Here is a 20,882-nt window from a genome sequence, read left to right as displayed (position 1 = left end):
CTAGAGTCTTTTGGACTCTGTGGGAGAGGGAGAGGGTGGGACAATTTGGGAGAATGGCATTGAAACATGTATAATATCATATATGAAACGAGTCACCAGTCCAGGTTCGATGCACGATACTGGATGCTTGGGGCTGGTACATTGGGATGACCCAGAGGGGTGGTATAGGGAGGGAGGAGGGAGGAGGGTTCAGGATGGGGAATGCGTGTATACCTGTGGCAGATTCATGTTGATATATGGCAAAACCAATACAATATTTTAAATTTAAAAAATAAAATAAAATAAATAAATAAAAGGTTTCACTCACATGAAAGTGCCCACAGCACCTCTGACTGCTCACTTTATGCTGATCACTAGGCTCAGTATTAGGGCTTCCCTTATAGCTCAGTTGGTAAAGAATCTGCCTGCAGTGCAGGAGGCCTGGGTCCGATCCCTGGGTCGGGAAGATCCCCTGGAGAAGGAAATGGCAACTCACTCCAGTATCATTGTCTGGAAAATCTCATGGACAGAGGAGCCTGGTGGACTGCAGTCCATGGGGTGGCAAAGAGTCAGCCACAACTGAGCGACTAACACTTACTTAGGCTCAATATTATAGGAGAATGATTATCAGCCCTGTGTCCTGAGTCAGAATCTATATTTTGTAAAAATCCCCCCCCCCCAGGGAATTCTGATGGCTTACCAGCTTTGTAAAGCACTGATATTATAGATGAAAAAGGATATGGCACCGTTCCTGTTCTTCAATAGCTGATAATGTAACTGGGGACACAAGAGACACCAATACAAAGTGACCGAGAGTAATAAGTATGTTATTTGAAGAGTGTGGTAGGAATTCATAAAATGGAAAAGTCAGTTTGTCCCAGAATCAAGGAGATAGGTGAGACTCTGATTGGAATTTACAGAGTGGACAGTGAAGAGTAAGAGAATGGCATTCTTAGTAAATCAAATACTGTCAGCCAAGAAGCAAAGACAGAGGTTGCTGAGGAGCCTGACATCATGGAGGTCCCATGTGAGGTACTAGATTACAATTTATTGAGAACTGTTGCAACAAATCCTCTGTCCATGGGACTTTCCAGGCAAGAATACTGGAGTGGGTTGCCATTTCCTTCTCCAGGGGATCTTCCTGACCCAGGGATTGAACCCATGTCTCCTGCATTGACAGGCAGATTTTTTTTTACCACTGAGCCACCAGGGAAGCCCCTGAGACAAGTCATAGAGAGAAGCTTGGAGGCAAGTAGATTCAGGGAGCCCAGGGTAAGTCATAATGATGCTTCAGACAAGATAATTCTCAGATTCTCTGTACATAGCAAAATTATATCTTAAAGCCATGAGAAACAGCCAGATCCTCTGAAATACATAAGGAGCCCTGGAGGCAGAAAAGATACAATCATAGTAATCAACTTCACAGTGTTCCTTTATCCTCCCAACCACCCTATTGGGGAAAATTATTATTATCATCCTTATTCTCCTGATGTCAAAACTGAGATCAGAGAGGTTGTGTAACTTATCCAAGAGAATACAGCTAGTAAGTGGGATTGAGATCTGGTCTGATTCTCCCAGTGAAACTCTTTAAGCCCTCTCTTTTGTCTCTGAGCCACCTCCCTGGTGGCTCAGAGGTTAAAACATCTGCCTGCAATGTGGGAGACCTGGGTTCGATCCCCGGGTGGGGAAGATCCCCTGGAGAAGGAAATGGCAACCCACTCCAGTATTGTTGCCTGGAGAATCCCAGGGACGGGGAGCCTGGTGGGCTGCCATCTATGGGCTCGCAATGAGTCGGACACGACTGAGCGACTTCACTTTCTTTCTTTCTTTCTTTGTCTCTGCCTTAGGTGGCCATGGAGAAGGCGATGGCACCCCACTCCAGCACTCTTGCCTGGAAAATCCCATGGCCGGAGGAGCCTGGTAGGCTACAGTCCATGGGGTCGCTAGGAGTCAGACATGACTGAGCGACTTTACTTTCACTTTTAACTCTCATGCATTGGACAAGGAAATGGCAACCCAATCCAGTGTTCTTGCCTGGAGAATCCTAGGGACGGTGAGCCTGGTGGGCTGCCATCTGTGGGGTCGCACAGAGTCAGACATGACTGAAGCGACTCAGCAGCAGCAGCAGCAGCAGCAGTAGGTGGCCACAGGCCCTTATCAAGACAGAACCGTGCAACAGACAAAGACAGATGGCAGATGATATCACTTACATGCGGAATCTTGAAAAAAATGGCACAAATGAACTTATTTACAAAACAGAAACAGATTCCCAGACCCAGAAATCAAACGTAATGAATACCAAAGGGGGAGAGGCGAGGGATAAATTAGGAATTTGGGATTAAAATATATACACTAACTCTGTATAAAATATATAAACAACAAGGACCTACTGTATAGCACAGGGAGCCATACTCAATAGTTTATAACAACCTATAATGGAAAAGAATCTAAAAAAGATTATATACATTTATGCTGTTGTTTAGTCACTAACTTGTATCTGACTCTTTGTGACCCTATGGACTGTAGCCTGCCAGGCTCCTCTGTCTATGGAATTTCCCGGGCATGGAAATTAGTTACTAGAGTGGGTTTGCCATTTTCCTTCTCCAGGGGATCTTCCCCACCCAGGGATTGAACCTGCGTCTCCTGCATTGGCAGACGGACTCTTAACCGCTGAGCCACCTGGGAAACCCATATATGTATCACTTTGCTGTACAGCTGAAACTAACACAATATTGAGTCAAGACAGAACTGCACATGGGTATTAGTCAGCAAAGTGAGCCAGGCCATCAGGCCCCATTCATGTGATCACCCCCTTGCTTTCTCACCACCTGAAAATACAGTATTTCTGTGCCCAGCAACAGGGCACAATGCCCTCTTCCTCAGATCAGAAGGAGAGTAGTGTGGTTAAGGATTTTGGGTCCCACCACGATGGGAACTGCAGATGGTCTGGCAAGTGTGAACTCTGCCCTAGGCAGCTTTTTTGGTGGCTAGGGCTGGTGAGGGTTCCTGGGAGTGGGCTGAGCAGATGGAAGTGTGGGAGACAGTTTTACCCCCTCTCATGAATCCCTGAGTACTGCCCTGGCTGCTAGAACCTCCGATCACCCATCACCGCATTTCCTTCACCTGTGGTAAAACAGTCACTAACTCTCTGGCTCTTCCTAATACCTCCGTCATCTGGGGCAGTGACCCAGCCAACCCTCAGCCTAGAAAGGTCTGAGGAGGTGGGGACAGCCCGGGCTATAGCCATCAGCGGCGCCTGGGGGAGTTGACGAGGAGGAGGACACTGCCACCCGCAGCCTCTGGGAGCTCACTGCAGCCCGGACAGCGGACAGCCTCGCAGAGGCAGCCCTAACCCACCTCCGGGGTGGTGGCGGCAGGCAAGAGAAGGAAAGGAACCATGTTCCCCGCTTGCCCTGGCTTCTGGGTCCTCGTGGTCCTAGGCAGCAGCTGGGCAGGCTGGGGGAACCTAGGGGCTGAAGCAGCGAAGCTAAGGGAGTTCTACGTAGCTGCTCAGAGCATCAGATGGAACTACCGCCCGGAGTCCACAAACCTCAGGTAACGCAGGTGGGGTGTCTGGATGGGTTTCTTCGGGAAGGATAATCTATTTCTTTTAGAGAACATTCCTTTTGCAATTCCATTTCTGTGCATGTGTGTGTGTGTTTAACTTCAGATAGGTAAATATAATTAATAGGAGGGTTTAATGAATAAAATTGGTGGATGCTCATTTTGCCTATAATAATACAGTGTAATATTCTAAGGTTACAGAAAATATTGTTTGGCTAGATACTGTTTTCAAGAGTTTGTTGTTGATATAATTTTGTTAGTATCATTGATTGTTGGTTTAATATATTGATTGATTCAAAAGCACCAGGCACCTACCTCTTCGTTAGCTCTTGCTGCAAACTCCTATTCCAGATATTTAGTAGTTCAGTATTTTTAGGAAGGGCTTCCCTGGTGGCTCAGATGGTGAAGAATCTTCCTACAATGCAGGAGACTTGGTTTCGATCCCTGGGTCGGGAAAATCCTCTGAAGAAGGAAATGGCACCCCACTCCTGTATTCTTGCTTGGGAAATCCCATGCACAGAGGAGCCTGGTGGACTATAGTTCATCAGGTCACAAAGAGTCTGACACAAAACTTCTAGGTACATACTATTTATTCTATATCCACTTAGCTTCATCTTCTAAAACTAAAGATGTGTACCTTAACTTTATTATAAGCAGATTATTCAGTAACAACTGCCAAACTTTTGTTGCCTTCTTATAAATGACTTTCAAATCATCAATTCATAAAAATGCAACATTGTTTTTCTTTTACCTTTTTTCCTGTTTCACATGACTCTCATTCTTCTCTCATTCTTTATCAGTCCCTGGGATATGGTCTACTCTGGCTATTTTGATAAGAGTCACTATTAAAAGGCCTATGTAACTAAGACAAGGGTCAAACAATAAAACTGTATCTGAGTTGCAAACTCTTTTCCTAACTGAAAGATTAGAAATAAGATTTCCCAGAAATTAAACAAATCACAGGTTCTACTCAGTATTTCTCTGAATAGTAAACCTCTTAGTGTAACTAAGATTTTTTTTTTAACTTAACATCACAGTTTAAATGATTGTGAAAGATGTGTTCCTCTTTTACAATTTCGAAACCAAAGCAATCTGCCAGGAAAGTATTGTGATGTTTTAAGCCTTTTAGTGCATAACATTAACCCTTTCAAAATCTTTTCTCTGTAACTGGATTATTTCGGAGGGTGTGTCAGCTTGGTCTTGTAAAAGTCCCTCTTAAAAAAAAATCATTTAAAATATTGTATTTCAAGGTGATAATCTAGGTCACACCCTCACCCTTAGAGAGCCGATATTAACAAAAACCCCAAAGGAAATAGCAGTCTTTCCAACATCTATTTTCCTGCTCATGGGTAGAACACTAGCTTGGATGCTGGCTTTCCTACGTCATGCTTATGCTTGCTTATACTTGGGAGTTTGTTCTTTCTTCTGCAATTAACAATGAGAATAACAAGTTGAATATTGAAGGCAGAATCACATAGGGCAACACCCTGATTTACATGGTGAGTTCTCAAAAGAGGCCGTGATTGGTCATCCTATCCTCTCACTCTGTGATTGAGTTTCCAGAATTCTGGGAACAGTTACTCCTCTGGTATCAATTATTGAGTCAAAACCAAACAGTGATAATCCAGATCAACTGTCGCTATTTTCAAACCTCAAATCATGTCACTTCTTTCTAGTACTTCTTTTTTAAAAATTTATTTATTTTTAATTGAAAGATAATTGCTTTACAGTATTGTGTTGGTCTAGTTTGTCTATGTGAAAAATTAAACCTGTATATCTGGCTGCTTAAACTAAGAACTTGTTTTAAATTGTCCTACATCGAGAGCTAAAGATACTCACTATAAAGAAATCAACATCCATCCTTTCCTAAACTGTATTTTAGCACCAAGCAAAGATCTTTCCTTACTTCATGTAATATTGGCAGGGCAGTGCCTTTTAGTGGTGAAACAGATCTTTTATTCTTGCTCTGGAGCAAAAGTGAATATTTTTGAAAATTTCCCTAAGGAAATATGTTCAATCATTTGCATGCATATAGTAACAGATATTGAAAAAAATAGATGTACATTGGTCTCTCAAGGGTTTAAGCTTTATATGATTTTATTATGAATAAATCATCTTTAAATAATTCTCATAAATGGAAAATTCATCATGCATATTGTTTGAATTCATCTTTAACTTTCTGCTCAGACTGATTATTTTCCAATAGCAATTCAGTTGTTCAAATTAAAAATAAATATACCTCAGTATGCACACACAATATACACAGGAAAACATATTAGTAAGCACACCTCTATTAAAATTACTCTACATAAAAGACTGATTTTTCTTAGTAAAGATTTTATACTGTCACCTGTACTCCTGTATTTAAAGATCTATGGTTAGGGACAGGAAACACGTTTCAATTGCACCCTTCCAAGAAAAAGGACCTCCACATTATGGACACTAACATGTACAATCCTAGGGTTCTTCGGCTCTATAAACTCTTAAGAGGTCATTTAATTAATTTTCAACTTGCATGTTTTAACTTCCTCCTTTTTCCCAAGCTCAAAGCACTCAAAGCAATTAGTAAATAATTGTCTAGTTTCTACTTGAATGCTTCCAGTGACTGAGAACCTACCACCTTCTATAGCTAGCCTTTCCAAAAATACTCACGCATGCCTCTTTTAATTCTGCCTTCAAATATTAACACAGTGCTTGTATCCCACATTTTAAAATTATGAGAACTACTAAAATTACAGATTTTTCTGCTTGCTGGGAAAACTTGAAAGTGAAAAATCAACTTTAATTACACTTTTAAGATATTACTAGCTAACATGCATTGAATATTTACAGTGTGCCAGCTCTAAACCCTTTGTAGGTATCAGTTTATTTAAAATTTGTAATAATCCTTGAAGGAGATTTTACTGTTGGTCCCAGCTCACAATTACAGAAACAGAGGCAAAAATGGATTAAATAAACTTTTCAAGGTTATATAGGTAACAAGGGGTAGATACAGGATTCAAACCCAGACACTCTGTACATACAACCAGTTCTCTTAGCCTCTGTGCTACATAAACATCAACGCAAATGTGATTAGTATCTTTCTCTGTTATGACCTAATTATACTGGGCCACTCTCTGGATTAGGAAGCATAACAAAGCCAATATGGGCAACTGGTTTACACATCTGTAAGAAATTGTCCCCAATTATCTTTCCTTTTGGGCTCCCCTGGTGGCTCAGATGGTAAAGAATCTGCCTGCAATGCAGGAGATCTGGGTTTGATCCCTGGGTTGGAAAAATCCCCTGGAGCAGGGAACGGTTATCCACTCCAGTATTCTTGACTGGGGAATCAGATGGACAGAGGAGCCTGGTGAGCTGCAGTCCATGGGGTTGCAAAGAGTCAGAGATGGCTGAGCAACTAACACTACTACTATTATTTTTCCTTTTACCTTTAACTTTGAGTTTAAGACACGGATGGGAATGACGTGCCCATCTTTAGAGACACAGAAGGAAAGGATGGAAATTATCCCAGTACTCTCCTTGCTTTTCTCTCTGAATTCTTAACTATGGAAACAATTGGCCCTGTGCATCTGTGGATATGAAAGCTGCAGATATAGCCGGCTAACTGTACTCTTATAGAAGGGACTTGAACATCTGCAGTTTTAAATAAACTGATACCTACAAAGGGTTTAGAGCTGGCACAGGGGTGTTGTGGAACCAACCCCCACAGATACCAGGGATGACCGGACAGTAGTTTTGAATTTTGGTTTTGTCGTTATCAACTGTTTCTCCTCAGGTAAGTTACTTAAACTTAGATTTGTCATTCATTTGTTTCCTATATGAATCCCAGGGCTTTGACTCCATTAGCCACCTTCAAATTCTGAGCAAGAAAGAGTCCATTAAATCAACAGCTTTTGACAGTGTTCCCCAGCAGCTTGGGCTTCCCTGGTGGCTCAGGCAGTACACAATCTGCCTGCAATGCAGGAGATGCAGGTTCAATCCCTGGGTTGAGAAGAATCCTGGAGAAGAAAATGGCAAACCACTCCAGTACTTTTGTCTAGAGAATTCCATGGACAGAGGAGCCTGCTGGGTCCATGGGGTCACAAAGAGTCAACATGACTGAGCAACTAACACCAGCAGCTTAAAACTGTATATGAATGATGAGTTGAAAATCAGCTCACATATTTATTCATAAGGAATTTGGCCATATCTTTAATCATTTAAAATATAAGCCTAAAGTTTGGGTTCTTTTTTAGAAATTTAATCTGAGTAATAGGGTTGGTTAATGCAAGCTAAATTTGTGGAAGAATGGTTATCACAATAGAATATTCTTGAATACATCAATAATTATTTTATTAACTTCACTTATTGTTCATATTTATAAGACCTGGGGTTTCTGAAATGCAGTTAAAAAATACTGTTATTTCTAGTAAAGGTTTGAGGACATGAGAGATCTATTTTGTTGTACTGTGAGTAGATGTCATATAAGCCTTTCAAATGTATTTTATTTCCAGTTCGAAACCTTTTGAAACCTCCTTTAAGAAAATTGTCTACAGGGAGTATGAGGCATATTTTCAGAAAGAAAAACCACAATCCAGAACTTCAGGTAAGCCTGAAATATATTTTTAAATTTTAAAGATAAAACTCTATGGCTAATTTGATATTCACGTATATCTAAAATATACATTAAGTGATATTTTATAGTAATGTGTTTTTGTTGTTTTCAACCAGTGTGACTACATAATTTGTAGGGCTCTTATTCATAGTATTGAGAATTTCAAAACAGTGACAACAAAGCATTAAGCCAAGCTGGGGGCCTCCTGAGCATGAGGCCCTGTGCAATTTCATGGGTCACATGCCTATGAAGACAACTGTTTTTAACATTGATTTAAAAAAGCTAAACACAACTTTTAAGTGTTTGACTTTTTGTTCATTCATCTAGCAGACTATTAAAGAGCACCTACTGTGGGCTGGGCATTGAAATAGGCACTATGGATGTCATGGTGGACAAGACAAATGCATCCCCTGCCTTCGTGGAGCTTATGGTCTAGTTTAATGAGCACAAATGAACTTTAGCAAATGATTATTTGCTGGGTCCTGAAATTCGTTTAAAGGAACTGTATATGGCTGATTTTTTTTGCATCTATCCTTCCCATCTCTTTTTTATTTAGTGTGATATGCATAATAGCTATAATTTTTAAAGAAAAAATTCTTCTCTTTTCCTCAACTCTTTTTCAATTAAGGAAAGTAGGATGGATGGGTTTCTGGGATCTCAAATGTGGTGAATATGGTAACATAGTTCACAGGACTGATAAAGGCCATTAGGAGATGACATCCTTCAGTTAGGTCCCCTAGTTGATAATTCACATATGCTCAGATGGTAAAGCATCTGCCTACCCTGCGGGAGACCTGGGTTCAATCCCTGGTTCGGGAAGATCCTCTGGATAAGGAAATGGCAACCCACTCCAGTGTTCTTTCCTGGAGAATCCCAGGGATGGGGGAGCCTGGTGGGCTGCCATCTATAGGGTTGCACAGAGTTGGACACGACTGAAGCAACTTAGCACTAGCAGCAGCAGCAATGGGCTGCCCTGTGTTCTGCAACACATTGTTCACCTGAGAGCAGGGGATTGTGTTAGCTTACCTCCTGCAGTTTTCATTCCAAAACTGCATGAAATTGGGTACAGACCGTGCTACCTCCCTGCAATCTCAAGACAGGCCACTTTTTCCCCCCATTTGACATTAGGCACCAAAGAAAAGGCAGAGAAGGTCTTAGGCCATCTGGTTTATGGAGGATCTAAATGGCAGCTCAAACAACATTCGGCCGTGTTTGCCTCCATGCATGAAGGTATTTGGTTTGCATTTGTAAAAATACCCCTTTGTTTGCTTTAATTCTCAAGAAGCAAATAGGGAGGCTAAACAAATATTGCTAACCACTCATTGCAGTAAGACGTTAAATAACTTAGAAGACTTATTCTGGGCATCGGGCATGTGCAGCCATGTGATGCCAACAAACAGACCAACCGAGCAAGGCATCCATGGTAACAAATTGCAGTGGACCATGTGACAGCAGTCAGCACCTGACTTGGCTCATGGGCATTCTGGGCAGGTGGGAGTAGACAGTGGGGGCTTCTGTTGGGAGCTAGGTCTGAGGGTATCAGCCAGAAGAGAGGGGCCAGTCAGTGGAGTCAGCTATGGCCAGGAGTGAAAACCAGTGCAGATATGGGGACTATTCCAGGAAAGTGAGGGAGCTGCCCTGCCCTGCAGAAGGTGGTAAAAGAAAGCTTTGGTTCAAGAGTCTAGAGACCTGAGTTCTAGTCCCAGCAATGCCACCCAATCACTGACTGACCTTGGACACGCCACTCTTTCCATCCGCTTCCCAGGCTTTGTACCCATCTCTCAGATGAGGATTCAGCTCAATGGACTCCATGGTCCTATGCAGAACTAACATAAAAACACAAACAAAAAGCTTCTGGCACAAGGTCAGTGTAAACTCTAGGACTTGGAGCTCAAGGAGTGGAATAAGACAACAGTGGGTGGAAACAAAAGATGACTGTCTCAAAGATCACATTCTCTCACTGCTAAGGGAAAATGAGTTTCCTGTCATTGCTGTAACAAATTACCACAAACGTAGTGGTTTAAAACAACACAAATTTGTTATCTTAAAATTCTTGAGACCAGAAGTCCAAATGAGTTTCACTGAGTTAAAATCAAGGTGTTTGAAGAACTCTGTTCCTTCCAGAGGCTTCTGGGGAGAATTATTTCCTTGCCTTTTCCTGTTACTACTGATAGAAGCCACCTGCATCCATGGGCTCATGGCCCCTTCCTTCTTCTTCAAAGCCAGCAGGTAGCATTTTCTAGTTGCTAACTCAGATACCCCTGCTTCCCTTTTCTGAGGACCTTTATGATTACGTTGGGCCCACCTGGATAATCCAAGAAACCCTCCCCGTCTCAACTTCCTTAACTTAATCACACCCACAGAATCTATTCTGCCATATAAGATAGCATATTTACAGGTCCCAGGGATTAGGATGTGGGAGGGCATTATCCTGCCTACTACACACCGCCCCCCAACAAAACTCTGCCACAATGTCCTCCATTCCAGGAAATGGCCCTCTCATCCACCCAGCCTTCCAAACTAGAACCTCAGCAGCCATCCATGGCTACTTGACCTCCCTCACCCCCTACTCTACATGAAACCCATCAAGTCCTGATAGTGTGATCTAAACAGCTCTCTAATATGTTCTCTCCTTATCATCTCCATTGTCCTAACCTTGAACTAAATTACCAACATCTCTCAGCCTTCACTCTGGTTTCTCACAAATGCAGCTGGTCACTGGTCCATGTTGCACCCCTGCTTCCAGATACTATTAGGCTAAGAGGCAAAACTCTGAGAGGTCTACAAGGCCCTGTGTGATGAGACCTCTGATCATGCCTTTGGCTTCACTTTCTGCCTTTCTCTCTTACCTCCAAAGCTCTGCCTTCCCACGGCTATCTGCCAGTTCTCTGAATAGGCCAAGTGTGCTGGCACCTCAGTGCCTTTGTACATGCTAGTCCCACTCCCTGGACCGCTCTTGTCCATCCCTTTGCCTCTTTGCCTTTGGGCTTCAGTTAACGTCTCACTGTGGTGGTGTCGTATTGAATTAATTTTCACAACCACACAGGATTATAAGAGACAGTTTAGGGACAGCTCATGAAAGAGCAATTCTCTGAGAAAACGCTGAGTGTATATTTATAAAGTCCCCTTTTTGGACAAGGGAGTCATATAGTAAGGCTTTGAAGATAAGGAAGTTTGTTCTGCGTGCAGAACACCACCTATCGAGGCTGACGTGTCAGCCAAGATATCTATCTTAAGGGCATGAGAAAGAGCCCTTACAAGGAAAGGGTAAGACAGAACAGTCTTCAGAAAATAGGGCCTTGAGAAAGTAACAACATGTATGTCTTCATACCTCACTTCCTCAGGGAAGCATTTTCCAACTCTGATCCCCTTCCTGCCTCTAAGAATAGCCTAGAAGCCCCTGTCAAATGCCGTGCAGATAATCCTATTCTTTTCTTTCATAATATGAACCACAGTTTGCAATTAAATATTTGTGTGACCATTTGTTAAAATCTGTCTTGCCTTCTATTATCTTTGAAGGCAAGGGGTACATCTGTTCTACTCACCATTCCAATTCTGACACCTAGGATAATGTGAGCACTCAATATTTCTTAAAAGAATGAATAACTACAAGGTGCAATGAAAAGAGGTGGTTAAAAGCTTAGCATTTAGAGTCAGACAGATTTAAGGTTAAATTATGGCTCTGTCTCTAATTAGCTGTATAGTATTGGGCAAGATATTTAAATTCTCTGAGGTTCAGTTTCTTCATCTGTAAAATAAGTATCTTAATAACAACCTTAAAGATGTGCTGGAAGGTTTAATGTAAAGACTTAGAGTGCTCAACTATATCAAGAGGGACAATTACAATTATCTCCATGGCAAACAAATGCTAGTTGAATTCCATGACTACTGTAACTTCCTTCTCCTGCTCCTGTGATTCCTAATGGGCAGAAGCCAACCCCATGAGAGCTTATGGATGGCCTGGAAGTGAGAACGGTCAACTGTCTGAAAAAGGGCTTTTGGTAACAAGTCTTCAAGCTTTGAAGGACATCAGAATCACTCAGGAGCACACCTCTAAAATGCAGATTCCCGGACCCCACCTCCAGACAGACTCAGGTTCACTGGGGCTGAGAGAGTATTTACTGGAGAATCTGCCTTTTAGTTCAACCCTCACTGATTCTTGATGCAGAAGCATCCAAGGATTACACTCTGGGAAACTGTAACATATGATTCTTCAGAAAGCTGAGTCAAATGTCAACTCTTCCCCTAACTCCACAGACAGAGTTGGTCCTTCATCCTTTCTGCTCCTGTAACATTTTGCCCATATCTCAGCAGTAGCTTCTACCATATGTCTATCTCTAAATGAGCCTGTGACCTCCTTAAGGACAAGGGCAGTCACTTATTTATCCATGTGTCCCCAGGACCTAGCACAGCACCTGGCATGTAGTAAGTGAAGCCTCACTGTTGACTTCTGCACCCCAATCTGCTGTCCCTGCTGTGCTCCCCATCAAAGTAACTGCTAACATTACTTATCCAGTTGCTTAGATCAAAACCCTTAGGATCACCCTTGCCTTCTCTCTCTCAATGGCTACATCTAACCCCTCAGCAAATGTGCGGCCTCTACTGTCAAAATGCCCAGAATCTAACCTCTTCTCCCTGCTTCACTTCTGCACATGCTGGCCCAACACAGCGTTATCTCCAGTCTATACCACCTGGTCTGTGTCCACTGTTGTCCCTACACAGAATATTTTCTACCCAGCAGCTAGGACAAATCTTTCTTGTGATTTTTTTTTTTTTTTTAGGATGAACTTAAAAAAAAAATACTTTTTATTTTGTCTTGGGGTATAGCGAGTTAACAATGTTGCGATAGTTTCAAGTGGACAGCAAAAGGACTCAGCGGTACATAAATGAGTATTCTTTCTCCTCCAAACTCCCCTCACACCCAGGCTGCCACATAATATTGAGCAGAGTTCCCTGTGCTATACAGTAGGTCTTTGTTGGTTATCCATTTTAAATATAGTGGTGTGTACATGTAGGATTAACTTTAAAACATATGAGACCATGTCTCTCTGCTGCACAAAGCTCAGTTATTTTCCATTTCACTTAGAAGAAAATCCAAAGTCCCTACCATGGCCCATAGGGGGTGACCCTAACTTTTCTCACTCTGGCCACATTGATGGTCTGTTCTTTGGATACATCAAGCTCACTCCTGCTTCAGGATTCTGAGGCTTCAGGGCCAGAGAATGGTCGGCTCTGCTCCCTGACTTCATTTAGGTCTCTGAGGTCTCCCACCACAGAGAGATCTGAAGTAGCCGGTCGCCTTCTCTCACCTCACCCTTTCTTGACCCAAGATGGCAGTCTCTCCAGGAATGACAGTGAATCAGAATGGGGTGGACATGATCAGAACTATTTCTTCTATTTTCTTAACTGGCTTTGGGACCAAGCCAGGTATTTCCACCTTCCCATGCTTATCTGCCTGCATGGAATACAGAGGTAATGAGCTGGGAAAGCCTTCTAGATTGAAGATAAGCTCATCAACCTCAAGACTGAGAGGAATGACAGCAATCACCTGTGGGGTTTTCTGCATGTTTTTCTTGCTTAGCAGCTCTGTCTTGCTGCTGCTGCTGCTGCTAAGTTGCTTCAGTCATGTCTGACTCTGTGCGACCCCATAGATGGAAGCCCACCAGGCTCCCCCATCCCCGGGATTCTCCAGGCAAGAACACTGGAGTGGGTTGCCATTTCCTTCTCCAATGCATGAAAGAGAAAAGTGAAAGGGAAGTCACTCAGTCATATCCGACTCTTTGTGACCCCATGGACTGCAGCCTACCAGGCTCCTCCATCCATGGGATTTTTCAGGCAAGGGTACTGGAGTGGGGTGCCATTGCCTTCTCCGAGCAGCTGTGTCTTAGTAATCCTGAATACAGACATATTTTAAATCCTTGTTTTCATAGGACTTCTTGGGCCTACTTTGTATGCTGAAGTTGGAGACATCATGAAAGTTCACTTTAAGAATAAAGCACACAAGCCCTTAAGCATCCATCCTCAAGGAATTAAGTACAGTAAATTCTCAGAAGGTAAGAGGAATTTAACATCATATCCCTCTGACATGGGAAAATGTACAACTCTTTTACCACCAGTGTCAAACATTTTGAACCATATTGTTAATTAAGTTAAGAGAAATCTCCTTTCCTATAACTGGTAATAATAAAAATTGTGCCTTTGTAGATTTTAGAGGAGAAAGTGAAAAACTTCTGGAGTCATCTAGACCTCAGGTTTTTTTTGCTATGTTCTTGTTTTTGAATAGCTGGATGGGCAGGTTATCTAATCTTTATGAATTCCAATATGTTCCTCTGAAAAATGAGGATAATAATATTGCAAGATGGGTTAAGGCAGGGGTTCAAAAACTTTTTTGTGAAGAGCCAGTAAATACTCTGGGCTTTGAGAGTCATCGAATCTATGTTGCAACTACTCAAGTCTACCATTTAGTACAAAAGCAGACAATATGTAAATGTATGTGCATGGCTGTGTCCCAATAAAATTTTATTTACAAAAAACAGGCAGCTGGCTGGATTTGGTCCATGAGCCATAGTTTGAAACAGTGACATAGGGCTAGACTGACACAGGGCTACCCTGGCACATAGGTGGCATCTAATAAGTGATATTTGGTGGTGATGATGGTAATAGATGTAGTATTGAAATTTTGTACATACTGAAGTGGTTAAGAACATAAACTTTAAAGGCATACTTAGGTTCAAATTCCAGCTTTACAATTTCTGATTCTATGAGTATAGCATCTCTGAGCTTCAGTTTTCTCATCTATAAAGTGGGAATGGTTATATTTATTCCATAAGGAACAAATGAGATCATTTAGGTAATGTACTAAATATGGTTCCCTGGAACCTGGTATGTCCCCAGTAAATGATGACAGTGTTGGTAAAGATCATGGATAGGGTGGAGATTTAAGGGACCACATCAGCTACAGAATGGTAAGTACCTATTGCTGATATTGTTCTGATTATTTCCACTACATTGATGTTCAGACCACAATAAGCAGAGTAGAGTTCTGTTAGGGACTGATGTAAGAAAATTATCCATCCTACAATAGATGTTGGTATAACACCATTTAAAAATAAATTTTAACTTTTCATGACTCATAAATCTTTTCCCCGTGTATGCTGGCCATTATACCTTTGAAGAGAAGAACTAAGTAGGAGAGTGGCTTACAATGTAGGTCTGGAACTAGACACTCCATACAAATTCTGGCTCAGACATTTATTAGCTGTGTGACTTTTGGCAAGTAACTCTACCTCTCTGTGCCTCGTCTTTCTCATCTGTAAAATGGGGATTGTAATCATATCTATCTCATATAGGTTTGTGGTCAAGAAATATCAGAACAATGCCTTGTATATTCTCCAGGCAAGAATTCTGGAGTGGATTGCCATGCGCTCCTCCAGGGGACCTTCCCCACCCAGGGACTGGATAGTGGCAGGCAGGTTCTTTACCACTGGCGTCACCTGGTCAAGTAAAAGAAAGTGAAGTTGCTCAGTCTTGTCCAGCTCTTTGAGACCCCATGGACTATAGGCTGCAGGCTCCTCCATTTATGGGATTTTCCAGGCAAGAATACTGGAGTGGGTTGCCATTTCCTTCTTCAGGCCACCTGGGAAGCCCTGTATATAAAATAAGCACTTGATAAATATTAACAAATAATAAGCACTTGATAATTTTATGATGATAAAAGTAATTCAATTAAAATGTCTTTAAATTATAATGTTATAATGTCAATTTTATCTCGATTAAAAATGTTATTTGAAATATGTTCAAATAATTTAATATTTACCTGACAGTATATGATTAGAGGGCTTCCCTGGTGACTCAGAGGGTAAAGAATCTGCCCGCAATGCTGGGGACCTGATTTGATCCCTGGGTCAGAAAGATCCCCTGGAGAAGGGATAGGCTACCAACTCCAGTATTCTTGGGCTTCCCTGGTGACTCAGATGGCAAAGAATCTGCCTGCAATGTGGGAGACCTGGGTTCAATCCCTGGGTTGGGAAGATCCCCTGGAAGAGGGCATGGAAATTCACTCCAGTGTTCTTGCCTGGATAATCTCCATGGACAGAGGAGCCGGGCAGGCTACAGTCTGTGGGGTCACAAAGAGTCGGACAGGACTGAGTGACCAAGCACACAGCACATATGGATTAGAAAGTGACTTTTTATTTATTATTTCCTATGTAAACTGCTATCAAACTCATCCTGACAACTCATGACTGATAATGTCAATGAACTAACCTCCCCAGGACCATTAGCATTATCACTTCATCTTTGGCTTGAGGAAAAACAATGAAGCATTAACTGAAATTTCAGGCATCTTGCCACTTTGCAAAACTCTGGGTGAGGTAGCATGTAATGGCATAATGACCTAGTGAAGAATTTCAACTACTTATAAGTATTCCAGATGACTGCATCAGGAATTTGGCAATGCCATGCACAAGGGGAGAACCCTCAAAAGGTTCCTGCTGCTGCTACTGCTGCTAAGTCACTTTAGTTGTGTCCGACTCTGTGCGACCCCACAGATGGCAGCCCACCAGGCTCCCCCGTTCCTGGGATTCTCCAGGCAAGAACACTGGAGTGGGTTGCCATTTCCTTCTCCAATGCATGAAAGTAAAAAGTGAAAGTGAAGACGCTCAGTTGTATCCAACTGTTGAGCGACCCCATGGACTGCAGCCTGCCAGGCTCCTCTGTCCATGGGATTTTCCAGGCAAGAGTGCTGGAGTGGGTTGCCATTGCCTTCTCCAAAAGGTTCCAGGCAGGTTCTATTTCAGATGTGGGAGGAGTTAAGTGTTACAGACTTTGTACTCCACCTAAGCTGTTTGCACAGAGAATGAACCTTGCAACATTATCCCTCTTCCTTTACTATTTATTTGTCCCTGAACTCCCCTCCTGCCAGAATAATTTATGAGCAGTTGTTTTAAAATGTTCCCACCACTTCCATTGGTCACTTGGTTATTGCCCCTGGTTTCATGAATCTGAGAAAGGTAAACACAGATTAATGGGCAAAGTCCAATTTTATCTTGGAGATGAGATACAAATCTAGTAAAGAGACTAAAAGATTGATCTGTCCTTTGTGGTGAAAAATAAAAAGGCAAGCCTTCTATTCATTTTATTGTGTCCTCTGTTAGAATAAAACATCTCCTTTTTCATGTCTGACACTTACCCTATGTCTTATAGCCTCCTTCTATGGTTTGTACTATTTTTTCAGGAGTGGAAATAAATTAACCATATGCTGAGTCAACTACAAGAGAATCCAGATTCCCTTATCTCAGAGGTAGATACTTGAGAGATGAATGGTGGGAGGTTGAAACAATATAAATGGCTTAAGAGAAGACCCAAACAACCTTTGTGGCTGCTTGGGCTAACCAGTGAATGATCCAACCTAGACAGCAATCTTCTTTATCTGGAAATTAATCCTTGAGCCCCACCAAAGATTTGGAGACCTACTGACATCAGCTAGAAGAAAAAGATAGCCATGGAAAGAATGCTGGCTTTAGAGCCAGAATGACCCCTGGATTTGAACCCTAAATTTGACTAGGCAATTGGCTTTATTGCTAAGCCTCAGTTTTATTTCTATAAAATGAGGTAGCAATTCCTCCCAACTAAAGTTATTGCAAGGATTAGTCACAGTATATGTCAAGTTTTTGGCACATAGTGCTCATCATTTATTTCAATAAAAACAAAAATTCTACAATAGAATTCAGATGACAAAAGGAACTAAAATTGCACAGAAAACTTCAGTTATCCAGAGTACATAAGGAATGAATTGTTTTGAGTAATAACATTTTCCAGATAGTTTGAGGTTTACTTTAAGTGTTAAGATACTTTTTAAAATCACTTTGGATAGAACTCTTTCTAAATGTTATACTTTCCCAGACTTTTTAAAAACAGAAGATGAGTAGTAAAATTCTAATCCCTTCCTAAACCATTACTTCCAATCTACTATGAGATTTTACAAATATTCACAAATGTTCGAATTGTGTGTAGTCTAAGAGTAAACAGACTCAAAATGAAGATCTACGTTGTCTATGGTGAATGAAAGTCACTCAGTTGTATCTGACTCTTTGGCACCCCAGGCCAGAATACCGGAGTGGGTAGCCTTTCCCTTCTCCAGGGGATCTTCCCAACCCAGGGATCGAACCCAGGTCTCCTGCATTGTAGGCGGATTCTTTACCAGCTGAGCCACAAGGGAAGCCCATTATCTATGGTATTGTCACAGATAAAGACCCTGAGCTTTCATTCATGGATTTTGTTACATTTATTTTGGTTGTCCAGGAACTTTGTTGCTTTTTTAAATTCTAGACTATGCTTTAGTTAGGAGATGACTGGAAATATGAGTCCAGGTCAGGAAAGACGTTACTGTATTTAGTATGGAAGTCTCATGATGGCCTTTCCTCCATAAACTGACGGCATGTGACATAAACGCCAAGTTGTAGCATGGTGTTTTCAACTTACTTCCAGCTGCACGCCCTCCCCAGGTGTACAACGTTACGTAGGGCAAGGATGGGCAGCTCTTTTGACAGGACAAATTGTAATTTATAAAAATACTTACAAGAACATTTCTTTTAGAAATGCATTTGATAGGAATATGTTTTTAAACCAGTAAATAAAATATTAATATCTGCAACTGTACCTGATTTTAAACCTTTTATCATTAAAAGAATTTCAATCTGAGGCTAAAATATCAGAAACTCTGTAGCTAGTACGTGCTGAACTGTTTGATCACAGTGCTACACGCTTGAGCAAATTTTGTTGTCCAGTAAGATTTCTGAAGCTGTTTCAGACAGTTCCCTTTAACAGCTTGTTTCTGAGGGAATATTAATATTATTCTTTGACTTGAAAGTGAAAGTGAAGTCGCTCAGTCGTGTCCGACTCTTTGCAACCCCAAGGACTGTAGCCTGCCAGCCTCCTCTGTCCAGGGGATTCTCCAGGCAAGAATACTGGAGTGGGTTGCCCTTACTTTCTCCAGGGGAACTTCCCGACCCAGGGATCGAATCCAGGTCTCCCGCATTGTAGGCAGACGCTTTACCGTCTGAGCCACAAGGGAAGCCTTTGACTTATATTCTCACAATTTAAATGTGTGAGTTGCACTGTGAATACTACACAACAAAATGAGTTCTATAATATTCAGCTATCTGCTGGTAAGCTAACTCCCCAAATAATACATAAACAAGTAAATAACTTTTCCACCAGAGATTGTTCTTTGCATCTAAGTGTTGCCGAATTCTCTATGTGAAAACGTAGTCCTCTCAATTTTTCCAAAACATTCCAATGCTTGACATCATGCAGTATATTACATTTTCCACTTTGCTCTGGATATTTTGGCCTCCTGCAGATGCTTCTTTGAGTATATAGTAAATATCTGAAACAAATTGTAAGGGCTAATATATTGATAATAATTCTCGTAAGTCTAAAAAATGTGACAAGTGTGCAAGTCTTTCTCCTTCAAAAGTCTCGCAGGCCCTGAGCAATGAAACCAGGCTCTTTACACAACATCAGCACTCGAATTTGCTCAGTGCCTAAGTTATAGTCTCTAAAAGAATGTTCTGAATATTTAAGTGCACACTGGACAGTTCACTGAGTTTATTAAATGGAGAGGAAAAGCTCCTTAGTGGGTGACCAAAGTGGCCCTTTATGTAACTTCACTTTTCCAAAGCTTGTATGCACTATTTTACATTTGGAAAAAAAAAACCCTGAGAATCTCTGGGCAAATAATTAGTTCATCATGACAAGTGTACTCACAAAGCTGACTGTAGACAGAGCAGGAAATGAAAAGAATTGAGAACTATAAAATAAAAGGTCACCCTTGTGTAAAGAATTTATTCTAGCAGGAAGCTGAACAAGGACTTTTTGTCCTCTAGCCTAATAGTCTTTGCTGGATAGTTCTCCTCCTTTTGGTTAAGAGTTTTAAATTTTTATTTTGATTACAAAGTCAGATTTGCTAAAAATATATTTCATAAATGCTTCCTTTATATAGCCATTTCTATTTCATATGTCATGATATATACCTTACAAAAATCAAAGATACAACTTGCTTGTTTTATTCTAGATGAAAAGTAAAATAAAATACTTTAAAGTGAAGAGAATTAAAGCAGTGAAAAATTATCCCCAAACTATCACATTAGTAATCCTCACTCAGTTTAATTACAGGATCTATTCCTATATGCAGATTTGTTTCAAGATGCCCATATTTCACCTTGTAATTATTCGTTCAGTTACTTGAAATTTATCCTGTGTTTAACTAACAAATGAATCTGAAATTTTCAGTAATTTACTCTGGTCAACAAGGCAGACATTAAAAACTACCATGTGTTCAAATAAACTTAGATATAAAACCCTGACCATTTTAAATTAAGTTTGATATTGTTGGATAATCAGTTACACTGCTCTATCTAGCATGTGTTGGAACCTCTTCAGTGATTCTTAGATAATTATATGATTGGTCTCATTAGAGATGAACTGATCTGATCATGGTGTTCTGATCATGGCTTCTCCACTGAAGTGGCCCTAGAAGAAACCTAGAAATGAAATCCAACACAATCAGGGCACTTGCTTGTAGTCTGCTATTAACTAGGCTGTGAGCTCCTCAAGGTCTCAAGCTATCTTCTTTATATTTGTGCCCTGGCACCTAACCCAGAGCCTGGGACATAGATGATTATGATAACAATCATCACTGAACTAAACTGAGAAACTGAGGACCAGATTAGAAAGTAACGAC

The 20,882-nt window shown here is 41.3% G+C and overlaps 1 protein-coding gene across 1 annotated transcript in view; it reads left to right on the top strand.

Moving 5' to 3' along the window:
- The first annotated feature begins 3,294 nt into the window (after positions 1 to 3,294).
- Positions 3,295 to 20,882, top strand: part of F5 (coagulation factor V) — a 79,589-nt gene continuing 62,001 nt past the window's right edge. Inside the window, exons 1-3 of the mRNA XM_055583776.1 lie at positions 3,295 to 3,534; positions 8,037 to 8,128; positions 14,068 to 14,190. Coding sequence (XP_055439751.1) covers positions 3,377 to 3,534; positions 8,037 to 8,128; positions 14,068 to 14,190 — 373 coding nt within the window. The 5' untranslated portion in view covers positions 3,295 to 3,376. The remainder of the gene's footprint in view (positions 3,535 to 8,036; positions 8,129 to 14,067; positions 14,191 to 20,882) is intronic.

Source organism: Bubalus kerabau, chromosome 5 (assembly GCF_029407905.1).
Source record: "Bubalus kerabau isolate K-KA32 ecotype Philippines breed swamp buffalo chromosome 5, PCC_UOA_SB_1v2, whole genome shotgun sequence".
NCBI classification, from domain to species: domain Eukaryota; kingdom Metazoa; phylum Chordata; class Mammalia; order Artiodactyla; family Bovidae; genus Bubalus; species Bubalus kerabau.
Note: the sequence above shows the minus strand (reverse complement) of the source record. Positions and strands in the feature narration are given on the sequence as shown.